This window comes from Channa argus, chromosome 18 (genome assembly GCF_033026475.1).
Source record: "Channa argus isolate prfri chromosome 18, Channa argus male v1.0, whole genome shotgun sequence".
Classification (NCBI taxonomy): domain Eukaryota; kingdom Metazoa; phylum Chordata; class Actinopteri; order Anabantiformes; family Channidae; genus Channa; species Channa argus.
This window is the reverse complement of record NC_090214.1, coordinates 6600304-6622077: the sequence shown is the minus strand read 5'-3', so window position 1 is coordinate 6622077 and position 21774 is coordinate 6600304. Positions and strand designations below refer to the sequence as shown.

At 38.3% G+C, this 21774-nt stretch overlaps 1 protein-coding gene across 9 annotated transcripts in view; it reads right to left on the bottom strand.

Annotated features, from left to right (window-relative positions):
- kcnt1a (potassium sodium-activated channel subfamily T member 1a) overlaps window positions 1–16065 on the bottom strand; it is a 29160-nt gene extending 13095 nt beyond the window's left edge. Inside the window, exons 1-15 of one of the 9 annotated variants that reach the window (XM_067484916.1) lie at window positions 15535–15671; window positions 14491–14539; window positions 13028–13108; window positions 12663–12827; window positions 7209–7288; window positions 6777–6924; window positions 5112–5159; window positions 4665–4713; window positions 4363–4422; window positions 3987–4061; window positions 2842–2925; window positions 2319–2413; window positions 756–936; window positions 512–676; window positions 240–376 (exon numbers count right to left, since the gene is read on the bottom strand). In XM_067484916.1, the coding sequence (XP_067341017.1) occupies window positions 240–376; window positions 512–676; window positions 756–936; window positions 2319–2413; window positions 2842–2925; window positions 3987–4061; window positions 4363–4422; window positions 4665–4713; window positions 5112–5159; window positions 6777–6924; window positions 7209–7288; window positions 12663–12827; window positions 13028–13107 (1367 nt within the window). In that variant the 5' untranslated portion in view covers window position 13108; window positions 14491–14539; window positions 15535–15671. Of the gene's footprint in view, window positions 1–239; window positions 377–511; window positions 677–755; window positions 937–2318; window positions 2414–2841; window positions 2926–3986; window positions 4062–4362; window positions 4423–4664; window positions 4714–5111; window positions 5160–6776; window positions 6925–7208; window positions 7289–9693; window positions 10074–12662; window positions 12828–13027; window positions 13109–14490; window positions 14540–15534 lie in introns of those variants that run through there. The other 8 variants (XM_067484915.1, XM_067484911.1, XM_067484912.1 and 5 more) reach the window with 8 other exon arrangements.
- Window positions 16066–21774: the final 5709 nt, after the last annotated feature.

The following is a 21774-nucleotide window of genomic DNA, read 5'->3' as shown; positions in this document are numbered from 1 at the left end:
AGCGCAAGACCAACCAAATATTTAATAAAATGTTTCTGCTTTGAGAGACACGTGATGAAAAATACACTTTTAGTTTAGGCAAGGCCTGAAGTCAGATGTATGAGGCGTTATGGTGATTAAAATGTATTTATAGTAACACAATCAGAATATTGTTTAAACACGATCTCAGAGGGAACTTAATTGAAACTGGGAAAAGTCAGGTACCTCTGATGCCAGATGTTTTAGGGTCGGTTCCTTACTTTGCTCTCAGCAGGTCCTGGTCTTTGAGAACAGATCCTTGAAGATAGATGACCCTTTGTGACCACAGAGGGATCTGCAGCACTCGCCGCACCTGAAGGTCCATTTCACTTGGGCACAGGATCACCACATAGTAATCCTTTAGGATTACACAAGAAGCACATTGGCATCTAAGTGTTAATTAATGTTATCTAAAGGATTTATGTATCCTTAGAAACACACCATGAGACATTCAAGAAATAAAAATGAGTGTGTAGTCTGTGTGGTTTGGTACCTGCAGTCTTGGATGAGCATAGAATTCATTAAGAAAATCCATAAGCAGGTCTATCTTCAGCGTGCTGACACACAGCACGACGTGCTTCTCTGTCTGTGCTCTGTGGCGGCTGTAATTCCCCCCAGACTTTTGTCTTTCCATCCACAGGTAGATTAGCTCCTCAAACTGACAAACAACAAGTTGAGCAAACCTAGAACTCACACACTCAGAAATGATCCAAGATTATTTCAGGTAGTGTCCTTACCTGCAGAGGCAGAACCACAAGAGCCACACAGATCATGATGACTACTAGCAGCTGCGAAGGCCATATGCGGGGAGTGACGTCTCCAAAACCCACAGTGGAAAAGGTGACAATGCAGAAGTAGAAAGAATTGAAGAGGGAGAGGTTTTTTCCTGCTCGCTCCAGGTGCTGGATTCCACAGGTGCTGATTTGAAAAAAAAAAAAAAAAGCATTTATTATTACATGTACTATGAACAATGAACTCTGCAACATATGCTGTTTAATTAATCAAAAGTGTAAAAATTCTACATTTACTTTTTTAAATAAACTCAAGGTTTGATTAATTTCACTATTATTTTATATTTTGGGAAGAAAAAACTGAAGTTTGGGGACTAATTAATTTTTTGTGTTGTGTAGAAATATTCACGATAGAGTTGCTCAATTTAAACACAAATCTTTATTTATTCTTTAACAATTTAATAATGGAAAGTTCCTAGCTGCAATGGATATAAAAGTCCCAAGCTTACACTAGCTTAGCACTGAGATTTGATTACAGGCATATCCCCTGATGCCTTTCTTTTTTAATTCATACCAAATTACATATTGATTTCCAAGAAACTATAGAGGAAATATATAAATTATTTGAAATTATTTACAGGACCTAAAATGCGCATTACCAACATTAAGTGTTTTAATTGTGATATTTAATGGTTCTTTTCCGAAAACTCTTAATGTGGTACCTGACAGTTAAAAAAAAACAACTGTCAGAGAAGTACTAGTGCAGACAAGCCCATTAGATGCATTAGATGTTGTAAAAGAGTGTGTATTAAGGACCCAGTAGGTGGTGACGATGAGGAGGGTTTACGATAAAAGGGGTTCGCACACACAAAACACCCCAGATTAACAATAAATTAAAAAGGGCGCATGTGCAGGGATGAAACCGACGGTGAGAAACAAAATACGAGACAAAGCGTCTAAACATAAAACAACTATCAGAGAAAAACTGAAAAAGCAAATAGACATGAAACAAATCAACAACTAAAACGACACAGAAACTAACAAACAGTGATGAAACAAAGAACCAAATGCTAAGCAAGACTTAAGAGAGACAACACAGGTCCAAACCTCTGACCAAAATCGGGGGGAGCCAGGGTCCAACAATCAGGTGTACAAAAAACAACTGGACACGTGGATAAACATTTACAAAACAGGATGTCAGACAAAAAAGTTCTCTGGAACACAAATTCTCTCACAAACAAAAGCAAAGTGGCACCCTGCCCAGCAGCATGTTAACAAAGCAGACAAACTGGGAAGGAACTGTGGGGAGAACTGGGTTTAAATAGGGAGGGGAACAGTTGAAACTAATCAAGACTTACAAGTTGAGTAAAGAAACCAAAAAGACTAAAGTGGGGCAGAAACTGTAAACAGAACTCCAAGATCATGACAAAAGGTCGAGCATATTACCGAGCAAATCAGATTATTGGTGCCATCCAGTCTTGTTAATCTGATAGTACAAATGTGTTTAACAACTCACTTAATAAACAAGCTAATAAATAGCTACAAACTGCCATGAAGATGCAGCCTCACCCTGTGAAGACCAGGCAGAGTAAGGTGCAGATGAGAATGAGGACCTGGTTGAACATCGCTGAATTGGTCCTCTGGATCGCCCTGTGGACATCATTCTACACCACAATGAATAACATACTATTAGACATCAAGCTAAAAACATGACAAGATATGTGACTTGTGTCTAGCAATGGCCTTCAAAGACTATTATTCACATCACATTATTCAATCACATCATTTGTTTAGCTGTTAATCCTAAATAGTTCTACTTTCCAGGATGCTCCTTCCTGCAGTGTGACAGCATGAAATACAGAATAACATGATAAAATGCAAAAAGGGTTGCAAATAATCCCCGAGCTGAACCCCTCCAGGGTGCTACCTATCAGAGCAGAACCAAAGCAGGTGAAGGATGTCTTATTGTCAACAGCAGCATTCGTATGAGTAAAACAAAACCTGTGTAACTGTGTCCAGCTGACACGACATAGGGTCAACTCAGAGCAACTTGCCCAAATAAAGCAATTAAAAGTCAATGCTTTGGACTCACAATCATGTTCTCCAGGGCACCTTTTGCCAGCCAGCAGTTGAGAAACACAGGAATGAAGATGTTCCTTATTGAGGGCCAAAAGATCTGAGGAGAAAGTGAAACAATCACTCACCAATTTAAACATAATATAAGACAAACGTCTGAAAAAAGATGTATCTTAGATGTTTCATCTGTTAAAATTAAACCTGACATTATATGAAAATGTATAAAAATGAAACATTTGTTTTGCCTCATGAACATTTCTACTAACACGATGATTTCTAAGTAGGACATTAGATTGAAAAGCATAAGAGACAGGCCAAGTTATGGTCTGACCCTCTTATTCATTTCCTGCCTTGGACTTTTACTTTGTTTATTTTGACTTTGTTATTTTGCTTTACCTCTCGTCATCACCGCTCTCAATTGTTTTCACCTATTCCCCTGCCCTTTTTAAACCCAGATCTCCCCCTGATCCTGGTCGGATCATCGTCTTTGTTTGGTTGTGGTTACACATGCAGTTTACCCATCTCCTGTGGGCTCCTGGTTTTGTTCATGTGGACTATGGTTTTGGACTCTAAAGCTCTGTTCATGTGGATTCCTGTCACATGCATCTTGTTCTGAGGTTTGGTGGTTGTTTTTCCCCTTTTAGCTCTGTCTGTTTTTTTTGTCATGCTAATTCCACACCTGCTTGATTCCTGCTCATGTACATTCTCTGGTCTAGTTTCCATTAGCTGCTCCTGTTATTTTGACCCAGACTTGTAATTAGTTATCTCCAGGTTTTTGTCCCCTTTATGGTCTCCGTTATTATCAGTAAATGCCCCCTAGATAATCTGTGCTTCTCGTTGGTGTGATTTTTAGTTCTCCCTTTTCTATTATCCCGTAACCCCATGATAAGTTTGTTGTCCATGTAATAAGTTGTATTCTGTCTGCTCTGCCTAGTCTTTGTTTAACTCCTTCATCTCCTGTTGTTCCGTTTACAAATAAGTCACTTGTATCTCACGTCCTTCTCACTGTGTTGCTTTTGGGTCCTCCTCAAAACTCCTGACAGGTCATATTGTCCAACGTATAAGCGATGTACTTCAGTAGTAGATGCAAAACTAAATCAAAAGATAAAGACATCTCTAAAATAAAGAGCCTTTGACAGTGATGTCATGGTGAAACGTTACCGTAATGATGAAGGGAACTGTGTTTATCATCTCCAAAAGAAAGGACACCTGGAAGATCTGCTCCCAAATGTTCCCCTGAAATGAAAAACCTGCTTAGACCTTAACAGTTTTACCAGTGAACACATGATAGACAGTGAGTCACCGCGGACACATTTCTTCATTGTATTCTGTCACTTTCCACAACCACTTAATCCTTCACCTCAACCAGATCCTGTAATTACCGTCTATCCTTAATGTAGCAGTGAGAAATGACTGGTGATAATTACACCACTTATGGATTGTCAATCTCACAGACTGTAAGCGACTAATTGTACAGACTGTATTAATCACGCCGATGTGCTTGAAGTCTGTGTTTTTAATTGTCTGTGTGTCTTACCTTGTAGCTCAGATACATCAGCAACATGGTCTCCAGGAAGCTAATGATGGCCACAATCACCTGCAAAAACCCAAACAGGAAATAATAAACTCAAGCTCATAAATTATTTACAGCATACAGTGACAAACATTTCAGAAGCACTCTTCTCAAAATGAAAGCTGCAGTAGATTGTGGTTTAGATCAGATAATCACAAGTCTTATCACCTCACATCACTTTTTAATTTATAAATCTTTTGTTTATTTAAATTTGGTCATCTGCTTCTTAAAACTTTACTTTCTGTGTATATTCTATAATGACTTACTTGAATGGCCCAGACGGGAACCTTTCTGTCCACCCAGAAGATCAACTCCCTGTGCGACAGAGCACACATCAACAGTTTGAGTGACAGGTAACAATAATTACCCTTAATATTGTCAAAAATACATTAACATTTGTTTTTATACCATTATGGGGGATAAATGCAGTTGAATAACGCTTGTATATGGCTGATCAGTTTGTTTTTGAATATTAAAATATAACATGCATAATAGATGTGACAGCGTGTCCACTGAACAATGCCCGACATTGATCTCATAATAAAAACACTAATAGCATGCAAGGTTAAGTAATAAAGTGAGTGCAGGAAATGAGGTAAGAGTAAAACGCCAAACAAAGAGCTGAAGGAACAAACACAGAATATTGCTTTGGCTGGAGGCAACATGATAATGTTCTAAGAGTTTTCCCACAAATCACACTTTCGTTGGCTTACCAGTTAATTTCTCTGTCCTGCACTGATCCGTTCCACTGGCAGTCAATGCTGCACGACAGCGGCGTGATGGTGCGCAAAAGAGAAGAAAATGACACAGAATGAAGAGTTAATGAATGTATGTGGTGGAGTGATCCATTCTGTTGCTTTTTAGGAAGACAATTCAACCCAGTGAATCCATCAGTCTGAAATTAAAACCTAGATGTCTTGTAACTTTTGATGTTAAACACAGATTAAAATGAAAAGCCTATTGTTCAACAAGACAAAAAATAAATTTATTTAAAGATGTTAGGCTGCTTGATCGCTGAAAACAGTTAAAAGCCTTGTCACTTAGACGTCGCATTAAGTCTGCTGTCAAGATAACCATCACCACCTCCATAATAAAGTCAGAATTAGACCATTTTCTTACTGTCTTCTATCTGATACTGGGATTTTGATCTATGCATTCATCTCTTCACTTGATTGTTGTCATTTTCTTTTCTCGAGCCTTTCCCAGTCAAAACACAAATTGTCGAGATCCCCGCTGCTTCTGCTGCTGCTGCCGCCGTGAGAAGAATCATGTGTACTGTACCACAAAACTGGATCAAATCTCTCCAATAATCTCTCTTATTACCAGTGGAGCTGATCTAAAAGCATTCACCCTGATATTTAAATTAAAATGGGCACCACTCCCACATTTTATTTTACCATACTCTGGCAAGCTTCTTATGTTAGTTTTTCCAGAAAATTGTCTGGTAGAGATGGTTCTAATGTTTTGGCCTACGTATTAAAATCGAACGAGAGGGTCAAAACTTAAGAACCAACTCTTCTTATAATGCACTCCAGTACGACCCAGTATGACCTCAATAAATAACACATATTACAATTATCACCTTTCCGACAGTTTCAACTAAAAAACAAAAGACATTTTCATATTGTAAAAGTAGAATTCATGAGCTGCTATATTGGCTTGCATTAGAGTCACTTTTCCAAAAATAAAAACTATTCTTTCAAGAGAGCATCAGGTTAGAAGACAAAAGGCCACAGGATCGAATCTCACCCCACCCGGTGCGGCCTGGACCTTTGGACGAGCCAAAAGTCGATCTTTCAAATCTAATAAAAACTCTGCAATAGGTAACCATTGGCCCTGTTTGTTAAGCCACTGTCTAGTTTAACATTCATTACACACTCACACATCCTGTATTTATAATGAGGACACCAGAAGATCTAAGTACTCCCCCAACAAGAATAAAATGATCTTTATCACAGTCTAGAAATTCTCTGTTGCACATAAAAGACCTGCTTTCAAAACTTAACTACTTAAGCAAAAGTAAGTAGTAAATAAGAATAAATTAAGAAGCACTAAAGTGTGTACAGTACAAGTACTTCAACATTGTAAAAACAAATAAAAAAGCATGCTCACAAGCTTGAGTGTAGCCAGAAAACCAACTTTCATTCCAACAGCCAACTTTATAGTCACTTGGCAGACAAAGTCAAAAAGCTCACAGGAGCTGACTGGATCCTGACTTTTTCCTACTTGGAATAACAACAACTCCTTTGGAAACATTTAGCTTATTTAATTTATTAACTCATTTCTTCAGCACTAATGAGGTATAAAGTGTTGCTAGGTCTTCTGGACTTTTGTTTTTAATAAAATGTCTTTTGAATAACATGACACCGAAAACAAACCATTTGTTGTTGCCACTGGGTCCATTTTGCTGTCCTGCGCCGTGGCTGGCGCTGGCACCCTGACCGGGGTTGTCTGTCACCACTCGGATGATGTACAGCAGACAAGTGAGCAGCTTCAGGCAGAAGTTGAACACACGGATCCTAAGGCCTGACGGAGCAAGATACACACGTTATGGAAACAGCATCATTGTGTGTGTTTGTGTGCGTGTGCTTAAATGTGTGTATAGATTTACAGTAAGTGCAGCACAGCGGTAATTGTCCTTATGACTGTGGGACGCTGCACTTCTAATATGTTTCACCACATGCATCTGGGTCTCACCGAGCACACATTTGTGGTCATTGTTTTATGTGTGTCATCCTTTGATGTTCCCTTTCACTTAGGTAATGGCCGACTTAGAGGAAACGAGAAGATGGCCTGCATCCACCACTTACTTGATCTTTGGTTTTTGATGAAGAAAAGTTTCAGACGCTCCTTGAAGGTGTTTTCATTCACATAAAACTCCACCTGCACCCTAATAGGAAAGAGAAGAAGACATGGTGTTAAACTGTAAAGAGCCACACAGATGTTTCCTGAAGCCATTTTTAAAGTATTACATTTTACACAACATGAATATTCATAATGTTGTTTTTCTAATCATTTCCCTGAGGAGAGTTGGGTAATTATCTGTCTGTGATTTGGTTCCCCAGTAGAACGTGCAGCTTCAACTGCAGGAGCCAAAGAGCAGCTGTTACTGTATGGATTCTACCCAAAAATTACAATTAAAATTATAAACATCTTACATACAGTAGATATGCAGATACCCAAGCCAATGCTTATGCAACAGAAATGGTAAATATTTACATGTAATGCTTTAAATGAGCACATATCATGTCATTACAAAGTAACATTATAGTGTGATTATTCTGCAGTAGTTTCCAACCTCTAATACAAATTTATATTATTATATTATTATTTTCTATTTTCCCTGATGAGGTTAATTCTGGTCAGCATTATACTCCATTTAAAGTTCTGGCCTCATAACCTGTTAATACTACTTAATTACTACTATTGTGCAGGTAAGCATTATTATGTGTCATCATTAGCATATTAATAGGCTGATGATGACACATAATAATACTTACCTACACAATTGTTAAATATATATATATATATATATATATTTATGAAAAATTTAGTTTCAGCAAAGCTCCTAATGGAATAAATAATAAAAATGTAATTATAGTCTCGCTTAATTTTTTTTCACAGTCCGTATAGAGCAAAACACTTACATTGTGACTAAGCAACGAGGGGCAACTTTTATGCAAGTTCAATAAAATGAAATTAAACTAATTGTGCAATCAAGAGAAGCAGAAAATGAGTGACAGTCGGTCAGCGAGGGAGCACAGCTCATGCAGTAGCTTGGTAACAAGAGGAAGGTCTTTCCACTATTAAGGCATACGCTTTCCACAAAAAAGCGCAGATGGGGAAAAATGAAAGGACAGTGCGAGCATGAGCAATATAATAAGAATCTGAGAAAGGTTGAAAGCTTTTGAGGCTGTGCTGCTACAGTGATCCCAAGTTTTAGTTTGTGCCTGAAAGGTTCACGGTGGGAGAGAAAAGGTAGTGTGGGTTGTTGACGCACACACATCCCTCAATGTGCACTGCAGCAGCTATTTCAGGTCTGCACGATGGTAATGCTGAACCAAAGAGTGAGGACATGAAACAGGGAAGAGTGAGGAGAACTCCTCTGTGATGAGATATGAAACCAACACTCATAACATCTGGCCAGCAGCAGGGCAGAGATGAGCTCAGGAGGTAAAGGCACTCCAGCTGAGAGCTGGCTGTCACATATGAGGGTCCTACAGATTGCACTGTCTGTGTGTCTGTCTGCGTCTCCCGCCTCCACCCACACGAGCCCATATACACATAATGGTACAAGTAATGACCCTTAATCAGCTCCTGTTGAGCACACAATTATAAGCTGAAGTGGTCTGGTATTAGTCATACTGTGGTGTCACATCAGAGTTTCAGGCAATAAGATGCGCAGCTCTGGGAGTAATTGGATCTTTTAAAAGGACTAATTGTGGTTGAGAAAGTTCTAGAAGTACAATCACTATGCAGCTCTGAAACAGAGCAGCTTTAGTCAAATCAGTTTGACTTGAGATACAGAGAATAACCTGTTTCTCTGGATGCAAAAAGTTTAAAAGTTTAAACAATACTTTTGGTATCATGTCAGTAATAGAGCAAAAGCATGATTAGTTAAATAATCAATTAGTGCATTAACAGAAAATGAGTGGATAATTAATATCTCTGGGATGTGCACAGTTGGTTAGACAGAGGAAGCACTACGGAGATGATCAGTTGCATGTATGAAAAGTAATAAAAAAAAACATTTTTTAAAAACAAAATTCTTCTGCAAATGTCTCCTTAGTTTTCTGTGACACTCAGCTGAATATATTTTGTTTTTGGACTTCTGTTTTAAAAACAAGCAATGAGAAGACATCAGTTTGGGCTTTAGAAACTGTGATCAACATTTTTACACTATTTTAAGATATTTTAAACATCACCTGAATGATAGAAATACAGAAATAAGTTCTCAAGCTCAAACGAGTTGTCGATTAGAACATTAAAGCTGTAACTATCATCTACAAATTCAACACACAAATAACTTGGAAAAGACGCAGACATTTTTGTGCATTTCAGCAGTTTTTGGGTGCGTGTATCAAATTGGTGAGTGCATGTTTGTTCTATCCTTCACCTGCAAATGTATGAATATTTACCATTCATTCGTTGAAGAATAAAATAATAAAAACAATAAGAACTTCCCATAATGTCGCTTGCAATGCAGCGCATCCAGCTCTCCTCCACTGAAAAGGCACATCATGCACACTTACAGTATGAGCTAAACTTGCAGCCACTGCTCCATGTGGCCCCTACCTCTGCCCAGCTTCACTACCAAAAGGCTCCGACCTCCAAGTGCTCACGGAAGGACTGACCCAGGTCGGGATAATGATCTTCGGATCCATTGTGCAGGGCACCCGTAGCTGCGCCGTGCAGTTAATTCCTATGGTAGACTACAAGCATCTTGACCAACCCTGCAGCTCTAAAATTAACACGGCACTACAGTAATTGTCGGGAGATGAATAGTTTTTTTTAACACAGGAAGAAAAAAAAATCCTTGCTGAACCGAAGAAGATGCTTTATAATAAGAAGTCAGTGACAAAGCTGAATTTGATGAATCATTTATTTTGAGAAACGAAGAGCCTATTGTCATATTTTTAGAAAAAACATGCTCTCCTTTTTCCCTCTCTCTCCTGCGCGGGCCTGTTGCCACAGCAACATTGGTATGACAGGAATAACCCTAACTGATGCTATTGCAACATGGTACTCTCTAGCAGCACTGCAGCTCCTGACAGAACTGTAAAACTCACCATGACATAGCGGAGGAATGATCAAACGGACCTGATCTGTTGTCAGGTGGTCTCAGTCTTACAGCATGGTTAGCTTTAACGGGTACTGAGAAGTGTCTCGCGTGTGTCATCTGAAGCCCAAAGGTATGTGCTGTGCTCTGTCTGCAAAACGAGGGGCTCTTTTTGCCTCTTGTTGTTTTTGAGGGTTAGGCAGCATTAAGTGGCATCACAAGAGCAGACAGATGCTTTTTCATTTGGACTTGTGAGAAAAACACAAAAATTTTCCACTTATGCACTCCACATTTATATATGACACAGTTTAGAACAAAGACTAATGTGGAAATAATGACCGTATTTTAAATGAGTAGACAAAAGGGAGTAATAGGAAAAATAAGGGAGTAGGTCTGAGAGAAAGAGACCACATCATGTCAATGGAAGCTGATATTTTGGCAAAATTGTGCCTTTGTGTGTTTCCTACTGCCTATGACAAACAAACCTTTGGGGTGATGGATGACCCCTGGGCAGTTGTGACCAGTGACATTTTGGATTCCACATGCAGCTGCTGAACATTGGCCTGGAGATTTGACTACTGAAAATATAACCAGAAGAACCAGCCACCTCTAACACTATCTACAGGGGAAAGAAAGTGGGTCCATTTAAAGGGTGACAGTGGAAAAATGATTACTGTCTAAATAGGAGCTGCTTTAACGAGGAGAAAAACAGTGGCTGTTGCGAGGACAGCTGGGGAAAGGTCACCTTTGACTGAAAGCGCTGGCAAACCTTGTTGTTTTTCCTCGTCAAATAGATATGTCAGATATTACAAACAGCAGCACAGTCTCAAAGGTTCACTGCTGCTGTAATCACATCTAAAAAAACATTTGATCATCAGTCTTTTGAGGTCCATCTGGCAGAGAGCTTGATTATATACTGAATAAATGTCTTGAGGAAAAGCAAATGTGAGTGCATAACTAACTGCTCTAGATTGTCTGAGTCAGTGCTCTTCAAAACTTACACAATAACAAAAAAAGGAACACAAGTTTTTATTTTTGAAGTTATTTTTGTTTCACAGTTCTGTAGCGGGAGTATGTTACTCCCCACCGTTATGAATGTCATGGTTAAAACAAATGAGGCAGATCTCAGAAAAACAGAAGAGTCCTACTGATTCTGTCTCTAAAGCTCAGGGGGCAGCAGAACAGAGTACAGAACATAAAGTACAAGAAGAGAAAGTACGGCTCAGGAGACGTGGAAAACAGGGACTGATGGTGAGGTCTCATTTTAAATTCTGATTGGGATTTATTAGGTCACTGTGTTGTCGCTGAAACAATATTTTGTCGCAAACTTTCTCAAGCTTCAAATGTTAAATGCATTCTTGGAAAAATGTACTGTACTGGGGACACACAGACACACACCAGCTTTACAACAACTCTTCATTATCACAGTGCTTTACTTGGTTTCAGCACCATGGACAGCAGCACGGGCTCTGCCATGTTTCTGGCTTCACTTCCTCTCTCGGGGCTCACAAAATTCCAAAGCACAAACACAATTACCCAATACAGCAGGATTCAAGAACACTTCAAAGAACACTTATGTTTGCTAAGACTGCAGGGGGTAGACAAAGTAAACACTTTATGCATAATAATGCATAGGTACAGCTGGGTAAGGTGGGTATTTATAAGAGAGAGGTCTGGCAATCAGCACTTTTGAGAGTTGAAATAGACCATGAGATGACTGATGGAGCAGTAACGAGGTTAAATAAGCGGTTACCTCTGGTCAAAATGAAAGTGTACATTTCATGTACCAGCAACAGTCTAAGAAATTGTCAAACAAATATATATATTTTTATAAAGTGAAGGCAACTGGCTTTAGAACGTGCAACCACTGCTGCCACCTGAAACTTTGTCATGTGTCTTAGTGTACGTTACCATTTAATATGCAGATAAACTGCCATCGTCTGCAAAATCAATGTCTATTGAAAAAAAGATTTTTAGCAGTGATGAAAGCCAGCATACATTTGGCAAAATGGAAGCAGTAACATTTTAACAGTTTTGGTTCAGATTTACTTAACACAGACTGATTCAGCTCAAGAAGAATCAATCAAGAATTATGGCTGTAATCTCTACTAGATTAAGAAAATGATTTCCAAACAGGAGGACCTTTAATCCACGGAGTACATTTGTTATTAGATAAAATGTGCATGAAATGCTGCAGAAAAATTAATTTATGTTAATTAATTAATTTATGTGTTAATACTTTAAACTGTAAATGCAACCGATAATGATAGATAACTAAAGTTATGTATCAGCTTCAAATAGAATAGAATGGTTGAAGTAGCCTAATTTTAAGGATACATAGTGGAAATATTTAGCTAAAAGGCACGGAATAAGAAATTAATAAAGTGGCAGCATTGGCAGAAGGTGTTTTATACCATCTCAAACGAATTTCTCAAACCACCTACAGTGGTTTACCATTTCTCATCACGTCCTCACTGCTGCCTACCTGTCATCATTCTGGAAGGTCTGGTCCCCGAGCAGCAGGTCCCTGAAGCGGAAACGTGGTGGAAGTGGAGGCACCTCACTCTCAACCTGCTCCATCTTAAGGGTGGAGATGTCCAAGATAACGCCGCTTCTGTTGCTGTTGGTCTGGATTGGGGCTGGGGAGGAGCTAAAAGAGGAAGAGGAGAAAAGTAAAGAAACAAAAGGCAAATAACGGGAGAAAAAGAGGAGACGTGCAAGGTGGAGTTTGGAGAACAGGGAATATTGACAGGGAGAGTGGTGGACAGATAAATGGATGCAGAGAGGTACGGGTTAGGAAAAAAGAAACTATTAAAAACGTACTAATAATCAACATAAGGAAATCCCTACCCTGAGGTTTGGTGACTGTCCTCTTTATTGACCTCTTTACCTGTCTGTTTGCTTTGTGATGTGAGCTCTTCCTGCAGCATCCTGATGTCATACAGACAATAAAAAAGCAGAACCAGCCAACATATGTTCATCAGAAACACCATGCACGCTAAGTGCTTCACCACCCTGGGGCAGATGCAAGCATACAATGCAGCTATGTCACTATAAACAGTCATTTGTCCTCATTTCAAGCATATAATCTGCACAGCGAGCAGAAGCAGAAGTTTGCATGCACTCTAATTGAGCTTACAGTGTATTTTCTAGACAATATAAGAGTAAATGCTGGCTGAACCATGCTTCTTACAGTTACGACTTTATTAACAGGAGCTGAACTTCGGTGCGTTTAGGCCAGTACAGACATTTCTCTGATGGTAAGAAAATAAAAACAAAAGAAAAGAAGCCATTTTATGAAGACAAACTCAATTTTGGTGGTGGAACATTTAAACCAGTGGTGGAAAGGAACTAAAATTCACTAAGGGCAATTTAAGATACCTGTTTTTTTACTCAAAGTCATTTGCAATGTAACTAATTTCAGAGGGAAATATTGCATCATGTGCTCCACTCCACTACAACTATAGCCACTATCTTCTTACATACAGTACAATCTATTATTTTATTACAGTATATTGTACTAATGTTTAACCAGTGTTTTCTAACCTTTGTGAGACCTGCTGTGCTCCATATTTCAGATATTAAATGATTTCAATAAACTGTGTGTGACACTCATTTAACAGTCTAGCAGCAGGGCAGAAATACTCCCTTCTCGCCCTTCGAATCAAACAGATAATTATTAATGGCTGAGTGGTACAGTAAGTGGTAAGTCGAATACCTGAATAGCTATTAGAAGTGTAGCAGACCAGAGGTAGAGGAGAAGGGAAGGAGGGCTTGGTAGATTGGTGGGATGAGTTCCCAAACGTTGCCCCTACCAAGTACCTAGTAGTGATGTGTCAGTATATATCATATATAAACAACCTATGCAACATACAGTAGAATAGTTTTACAACGGGCCCTTTTATTTACTATATATAACTAAATTTTGCTCCTTGTTCGAGTCAAATGGCCGTGAAAATACAGGAACTTTACTTGTAATTAAGTCAATTTGAATTGTTGTATTAGTATTTTTTTGTTTAGGATCTGAGCACATGTTCCACCACCAGTTTCAATACATGCAATCACTCAATTCTGTTAGTTATCACTTCTGTGCCGTACCAATTCATCATCGACTCCGAATAATCATGATATAAAATACACACTGTACGCTAGAAACATTTGAGAGGGAAATTAGCTGGCTCGAGAGCCCAATCTCTACTGTTTTCTAAATGTCTGTGGATGTTGAGTCACCTCTCCAATTCACATCTTTTTCACTCACAGCCCAGGAGTCTGAGTAACATGCAAAAGAGAAGTACAGCATAGTGGGATGTTACCTTTGACCCCAGGAGAAGAAGGTGTGTGAAGATAAACTGATGTCAGTGGCTTGAAGGAATGAGATGAATTAGAAACCCCAGATTTTAGTTAATGGATTGACATAAACCTTCATATTTTTGACAGTTTTTATTAAAATAATGCATTCCTTGATTAAATCGCATATTGTATTGAGGCGTATTGTAATGGATAATGTGTGATTCAGATATGTTTTCAGTTCCGTCCAAACGATTCAGTCAAGAAGCAGATAAACCTGCACTATCTACAGTACGGGTAGGCAATGTACAGAATCCATCAGAAACATCCCTGATGTCTCTTTCTCACTTCTTTCAATGGCTTTTTCTATCCATCACAATATCTGCCTCATTGCTACGGTATGGTTCTCCATTAAGCTTGTCAATCTTATTGCATAATAGATGGTATGTTTATTTCCCCTGTGCTTTTGTGAAATCCATCCATCTAACTAAACCAAACAAGGAGCACCACTCAGATCTCATAAACCACACTGATGCTTAAGGGCCATTTGAGGCATCCAAATGTGTGTAGTGAGAAAACAGAATACAACATGTTGAGTGACAGGGTTTGTACTTGTTGAGCTTGTGCAGACGTTTCACTTGTATGTGTCCTGTGGGACCTTTAATGTATATTTTTTAACCCGTTATGTAAACATTTTTATCTGTAACTGTAACACAAATTTCCCAGAGAGGACACACAGGTGCAGAGACAAACATTCATATCTTTAGTACAGTACAGCCATGTTTTACAGTATATAATGTCCAGACTGTAGTACGGAAAGTTGCGAAAAAGAGCAAGACAAAAACAGCATTGATGTCAAGAGTGGATTTGTTTGGATGGATGGAGCTGTGAAACACTGATGGTGGCAAAATCGGCATGTTCAGTCTCAGCACTGCTCTAAAAATATTCACAACCTGTATACAACAAACACCTCATCTACAAAGCATGTCAATCCAAAAAGCACAACTTGGTGATCACTAATCTAAAGTTTGCCTTTTCATGTGGCTCCTGTCAGCGTTTCTCTCTCTTACCGTGGCTTGTGATCGTTCACGGTCCCATCATCGTTGACAAATGACTGATTCACGTAACATTCACTGCACATTTTGGCCGGAGATCCGGCGCAGCCGTCGGACTGGAGAGCTGCGGTGGTCGGCGTTGAGTCCCCCTTGACAAAGTCGTCTTCCTGGGTTAATTGCATCGGAGGGTGATCTGCCCAAAAGGAGCGCACTCCCGGACAGAAAGACGCGCTCTTTTAAAGGCCCGGGTGATTTCTCCCTGTGCCAGAGTCCCCCCCTCACCTATTCAGGTGCATCTTGGATGTTTGGAAGAGTTTCTGTCAGCCTACGCAGAAAACAGACTGCGACCAAAGTGGCAACTGCTTCACGGACTCTGTGAACGGGCAAACTGAAAGATGCAAATGAACGAAAACTGTTTGGCAGGAAGAAATGAGACGAGCAGGAGAAGGAGACGCAGGGGACAGCCGTGCATCTGCAGTGCTCATAGTGTTGATGACAGCTTTCCTTCTTGAGGTAGCGGGTACACCTAACGACATAACTGTTAAATTATCACCCAACTATTGATGAGGAGAGAGATATTAGCACCACCTGTTGGAGCCGCTCGGTCTCTTCAGCTGTGTCCACAAGGAAAATGTGAAGTTTAAATGGGATCACTGACATTTAGAAAACGACTTTGCACTAAACACATAACTCCTTTCAATTTAATATGTAGAGGCGGATGAATAGGGTTTAATCAAAAAATAGGACAGAGCTGGATCAATATCAAAACAAAGTGACACTAAGAAAAATAAATCTGCAGCATCTGCAAAAGGTTATTATTGTAACAAAATGACCACAAACTTTATTCAGCACACTGACATACAGAAACAATATAAATAATAATTTCAGATGATGCTTAGATTGTTCAGATACTGAATTATCAAAAGTAAAAGTACTCACTGTGCAGACAAATTGTCCACGAAATTGCCATGTTGCCATGTATTATATTACTGGATTGGTAATACATTGATACAAATTTAGATGTTGATCATAGTGGAAGTCATTTTAACTTCATATATATTTGGGTATTGTTGGGTGTTTATTCTCTAAACTTGGGAAACCAACACAGACACTCACCCACAGACACAAAGCAGGACTGAACATAAGATTGGAACAAACTTCTATTTGCCTGAAAGAGCTGAAAGAGCAAAAATGTTTCAACTTGTCATCTTTTTTTAATGCTCTGCTGTTTGAGAATGTGTTTGCATCTTCAGCATCTGGGCCACATGGATTTCAGCCCTAAAAGTTTACAATACAGGAGAGCAAACACAAGTTATCACAAAGGTACATAAACAGATTTCCAAAAACTGTATATGTATTTAAAAAGATGTATTTTCATAACAGAACAGTTTTTAATAACAAAATGTTTATAAAACAGTTTATATTTAAGCTGACGTAATTTTTTTTAACAATCTTTCCAAAGCAAAAACACAACACCCCTATACAACCAAACAACTTCCGGATTATTAGACTGATTATGTAAATTGGCCTCTTGAGTTCTGTCACATCTGCCTGTCTCAAGGTAAAACATCTACCCCTAATAAACTTACTCATACCATCACACTTTTACAGTCCCCTCCAAAAAGTATGGGAATGATAAGGTCAATTCATTTGGTTTTGCTGACCTCTGAAGACATCTGGGTTTAAGATCAACAAAATAGATGAAGGGTCGGAGTTTCAGCATTTACAGATATGCAAAATGTAGAATTTAAAACATTATGTATTAGTTGTCCCCCATTTGAAGTGAGCAAGAGTACTGGAAGATGATTGACAGGTGTTGCTTTTTACTCAGGGGTGTCCTTTGAGATTGATTGTTGAAACAATAAATACCTCCAACTGACTCTTCTTGGATTAAGCCTTGCATTTTATCTTCGAAGTCTGTATTTGTTGTGAAAAAAAGTCAATGTTAAGTCCAGAGAGGTGTCTGTTGGAGAGTAGCAAATCATGAAAGATCAAAAGCAATGCACACATGTTTGACATAGCAAATTCAACAACCTGGATTGTCATGAAAAAGGAAGAAGCCACTGGTGTACTGAGCAAACATATAATGAAATGGAAAGCAACAACACAAAAGCTGCAAACATACAATACAAACAACAATTGAAGGAGGCATCAGTAAAAATCTGAAAAACATATTTAAAAAAGGAAATCAACGATTAAACTATTAAATGTATTGCAAAAAGGCTTATGCAACCATATATTAAAGTTCAAATTCTTTAAACTACCAACCATCCGATACAAAAGAGGCTATGTTTGATCTTGTTTATTGTAAAAAGGTGTAAATATGATCAAATGAAAACTAATATTAAGGACTTTCATCTCATAACCATCTTTTGACCTTGAATCTAAGTGTCTTCAGTGTACAGCAGAAACAACTGAATTGGCCTTTGAATGTATGCATTTTTAAAAAGCATAGCGATATGATATAGAATGGTTTGGAAATGATAGGATGATTCACTGTCCAACATTTCCTCTATCTTGTGCCTGCTGCATGTGGTTCTCATGGGTGTTGCACTCAAGCAGCAGACTATCCTACCTTTCACACAGAGGGAACCCAGGAGGAGCCTCACACTCTGACAGAAAGCAGGGGAAGCCACGGATGCATCACGCGATTAAAAAGCCACTCTCAGAATAGGAGCTACTGTAATGTTTACAGTTCAGTTTTCAGTGTTGCTGCAGCACATTATGAGATTGGTTAATACAGAGCTGCACAGAGAAAAAGCTCTTAAGAGGTGAATGTGATTTAAAAAAAAAAGACAAACTAGCTTTAAAAAATGTCTCTGTGTAATTTTATCCTCCAGGAGAAGGCCATTCACATAGAACGTTACTCTGAACAAATACAAGAAAGAAGAGGAGTCAAATGACTTCTGCCAGGAGTAGAAATGAAATGCACAAAGAAAAAGATTGATTGACTAGATGTCTTACAATTATTTATTTATTTTGTTGTTTACTTGATGACGCAAACTGCAGCAAGTAGAGGATACGTGGGAGAGGTGATATGATTCACTGGGGGAGACGGTGACATGAGGTTGGTGAAGAGTTTAAAGCTTGTAATGAATGTTTGGGATTGAGTCAGATGTTCTGACTGTAGGGAGAAGACATTTTACTACTGTAGGGGGAATTAAAGAGTTACAGCTGTGAGATTACTCAACCATGATTTTATGTCTTATGGAGAAAGTTTGGTTTTGTCAGTGGATTAAAAGGTGTAAAGAGTTAAAAACACTGGGATCCATTTCTAAGTGTCATGTTTAAATTGGGCAGTAGGACAAGAAGAAGAGATGAGAATTGACACTTCTGAAATTTAATTTAAGCCCAATGTAGCACTTGGCTTAAACATTTAGCTGTTTATTCCTGTGGCTCAGTTGTAAATGTTTGTATAGCTGTTGTGATGCGACGGGGAGGAGGGTAGATCTCACTCTCTGTGCCATAATCAGGATTTACTGAAAAGGCTTCAGGTTGCTTGAGTAAAACTTACTTAACGGTATAGCTTTGCTGCTATGTTCAACTAGAAGTCGAACCTTTCCCCCGTACCACGGCTGTTTCCATCTGGTGCCTGGGAGCTCAACACCTCTGCTGCACACCATTGTACAGCATGAAGCCTCAAAAATGAAAATGCCAAACACAAGCAAAACGCACCTGTCACAATGTTGTTTAATTCTGAAGGTCCTTATTCTTTTTTGACTTTGTTGAACTTTTTAAAGTATTTTTGATTTTTTCTAATATCAAGGAGAAGAAAAACGTCAAAATGTGGTCTAAACATTAGATTCCACCTGATCAACTATGCCCTAGTTGTCATTTCAGTGTCACAGCCTTTTGACGTTGATTTAAAAAAACGGCATGACATTGTGTTTGATAATTATTTTGATGTTGAACAAAAAGAGGACTCAGAACAGAATGTAGTGTGAAGAATTACAGTAGTCAATGGCAGTTTGAGGTACTTGTACTTTACCCCCCTTTATACTTCTATGCCATGCTAATTATTTAACAGCTGTAGTTACTAATTAGTTTTCAAATAAAGGTGCAATTCAAAAATACAAAGATTGATCATTGGACTGAAGAAACATAAATTACCAGATGAACTGATCCCTTAATGTTAAGGTGATTGAGAGGTAAAAGAACACAGTGTAGTCTCTTATGGAAGCCGAGAATGGCCATAAATGCAGTTCTTTTTAATGCCATGTTGTGATAACGAGATAAATGATCAAATTTCTCAGCTATTACAAACTCTGTAAAATTGCAGATGTTTTCGGTAAATTAACAAACGAACTTTTATTTTAAGTATTATGCCAATAATTACAAATTACATTTATTTATCCTATTTTTGTACAGAAAAACTGTATTTTTCAACTCTCTTAGGAAAAAAGTGTAATTAATGTTAAATTACATTGATTATCTGTAATTGAATATGTAGGTCATTAAGTAAACATCCATACAATCAAGTTAAAATTTGTAACTATATATATTAAAAAAAAACTACACACATATATATATATACATACACACACACACACACATACATATATATATATATATATATATATATATATATATACACACACACACACACACACACACACACACACATACATACATATATACACACACACACACACACACACACACACACACACACACACATATATATATATATATATATATATATATATATATATATATATACACACACATATATATGTGTGTGTGTGTGTGTGTGTGTGTGTAATATATATAGTATACATTCAAAATGTATAATTTTGTGTATTTTTACATTCTGGATGTGAATTTTTCACGAATTTAAGCATGAATCTCATTGTAACGTCACCTCGATGCCAATCCAGCCGTTTTCTTTCAGACCCATAAGTATGACATAAGGATTCACATGCAGAGTTTGTTTCGCGTCTGTTTTGTAGCAGTGGTGAATGTAGAAGATTCCAGTTGATTGATTGGTTCGTGTTCACCACTGCTCCATAGTGAAACAAATGCTATTGGCTGTGTGATCATAGATATAATAGCATGATTGGTTACTCTACCTGTCATCTAGGAAACTGGCCAATGACAGCTTTGAGCGCCTCTGGTCAAGTTTGAAAATACGTCCGTTAAAGTGAGTTCCCTCACGCTCCTACTCAATTGATGCACTAGTAACCTGGATTATTTTACATCTGGCTGCCAAACGATTATTTGGGGTGAATCTGAGTTGGGGGACGTCAACGAAGAAAAAAAGTGAAGTATTAAGTTAAGTGAAATACCCCGGAGAGTAATGGCCATTAAGAGTTTCACCATCAGATAACGGACATGTGACACCCTGCAGAAGGGAAATACGTCCGTGTGTGCGTGTTAGTAGTGTTTTATTATGTTATAAAGTGAGAGGCTAACCGAAATTATGGCGCTAGCCCCATGCTAATATTAGCACATAGTTCACCGTTACAGTTGTTGCTAGTCTATGTTTACATTAACATTATTTTAATTGTTAATGTTACCCAGTCAGCTAACGTTAGCTCAAAGCTCAAACGAAGATAAAATAATAAGTAAGAGAGCTTTGGGATGAATTTCTGACTGAGAAAACTGTCATGTGTACTTGTTAGCCAGAGAGAACCAGATAACACTCCAGTGTTGACGTGCAGCAGCAGGAAAAAGTGGCGTGCTACTCCGGGTGGCTACAGAACTATACAATCACATTTCATAAACAGACTATATTGATAATAGTGTATTAGACTTGTCAGCTGATGTTTTTTGTGTGTAGTTTGCTTTCCTGTTTACTAACACAAATTAACCGAATCTGCATGCCTTTGCATTGTGATTCTAAATTTGCTTTTCTCTCTCTGTTTCGCTCTGATTAATTGTTACATTCCTTTTTTTTTTTACACTGACAACTGCTAATGACAAAAGCCTTGCTTATATTTAATTTGTACCATACTTTGTAAACTTTCTTTTACTGTAGTATTAGGTATGACTCCTTTAGTGCTTTTATGATAATAAGTATATTTGTATACTTTTCCCTAGTAGCGAGATACCAAAATTTCATTCAGACGGCAAAAATAATGGAAAAATATTAAGTCCTGACACTCAACTGTGAGCAAGGCCTCAAAAAAAGCATTATAAACGATTCACTGTGGCGAGCCTGTACTCACAGGATAAGCCGAAAAAATAAAAAACAAAACAAAACAAAAAAAAGAGTCTGGTGTTTTAGTGTCGCTGTCCAGTGCTGAAGCAAGCGGT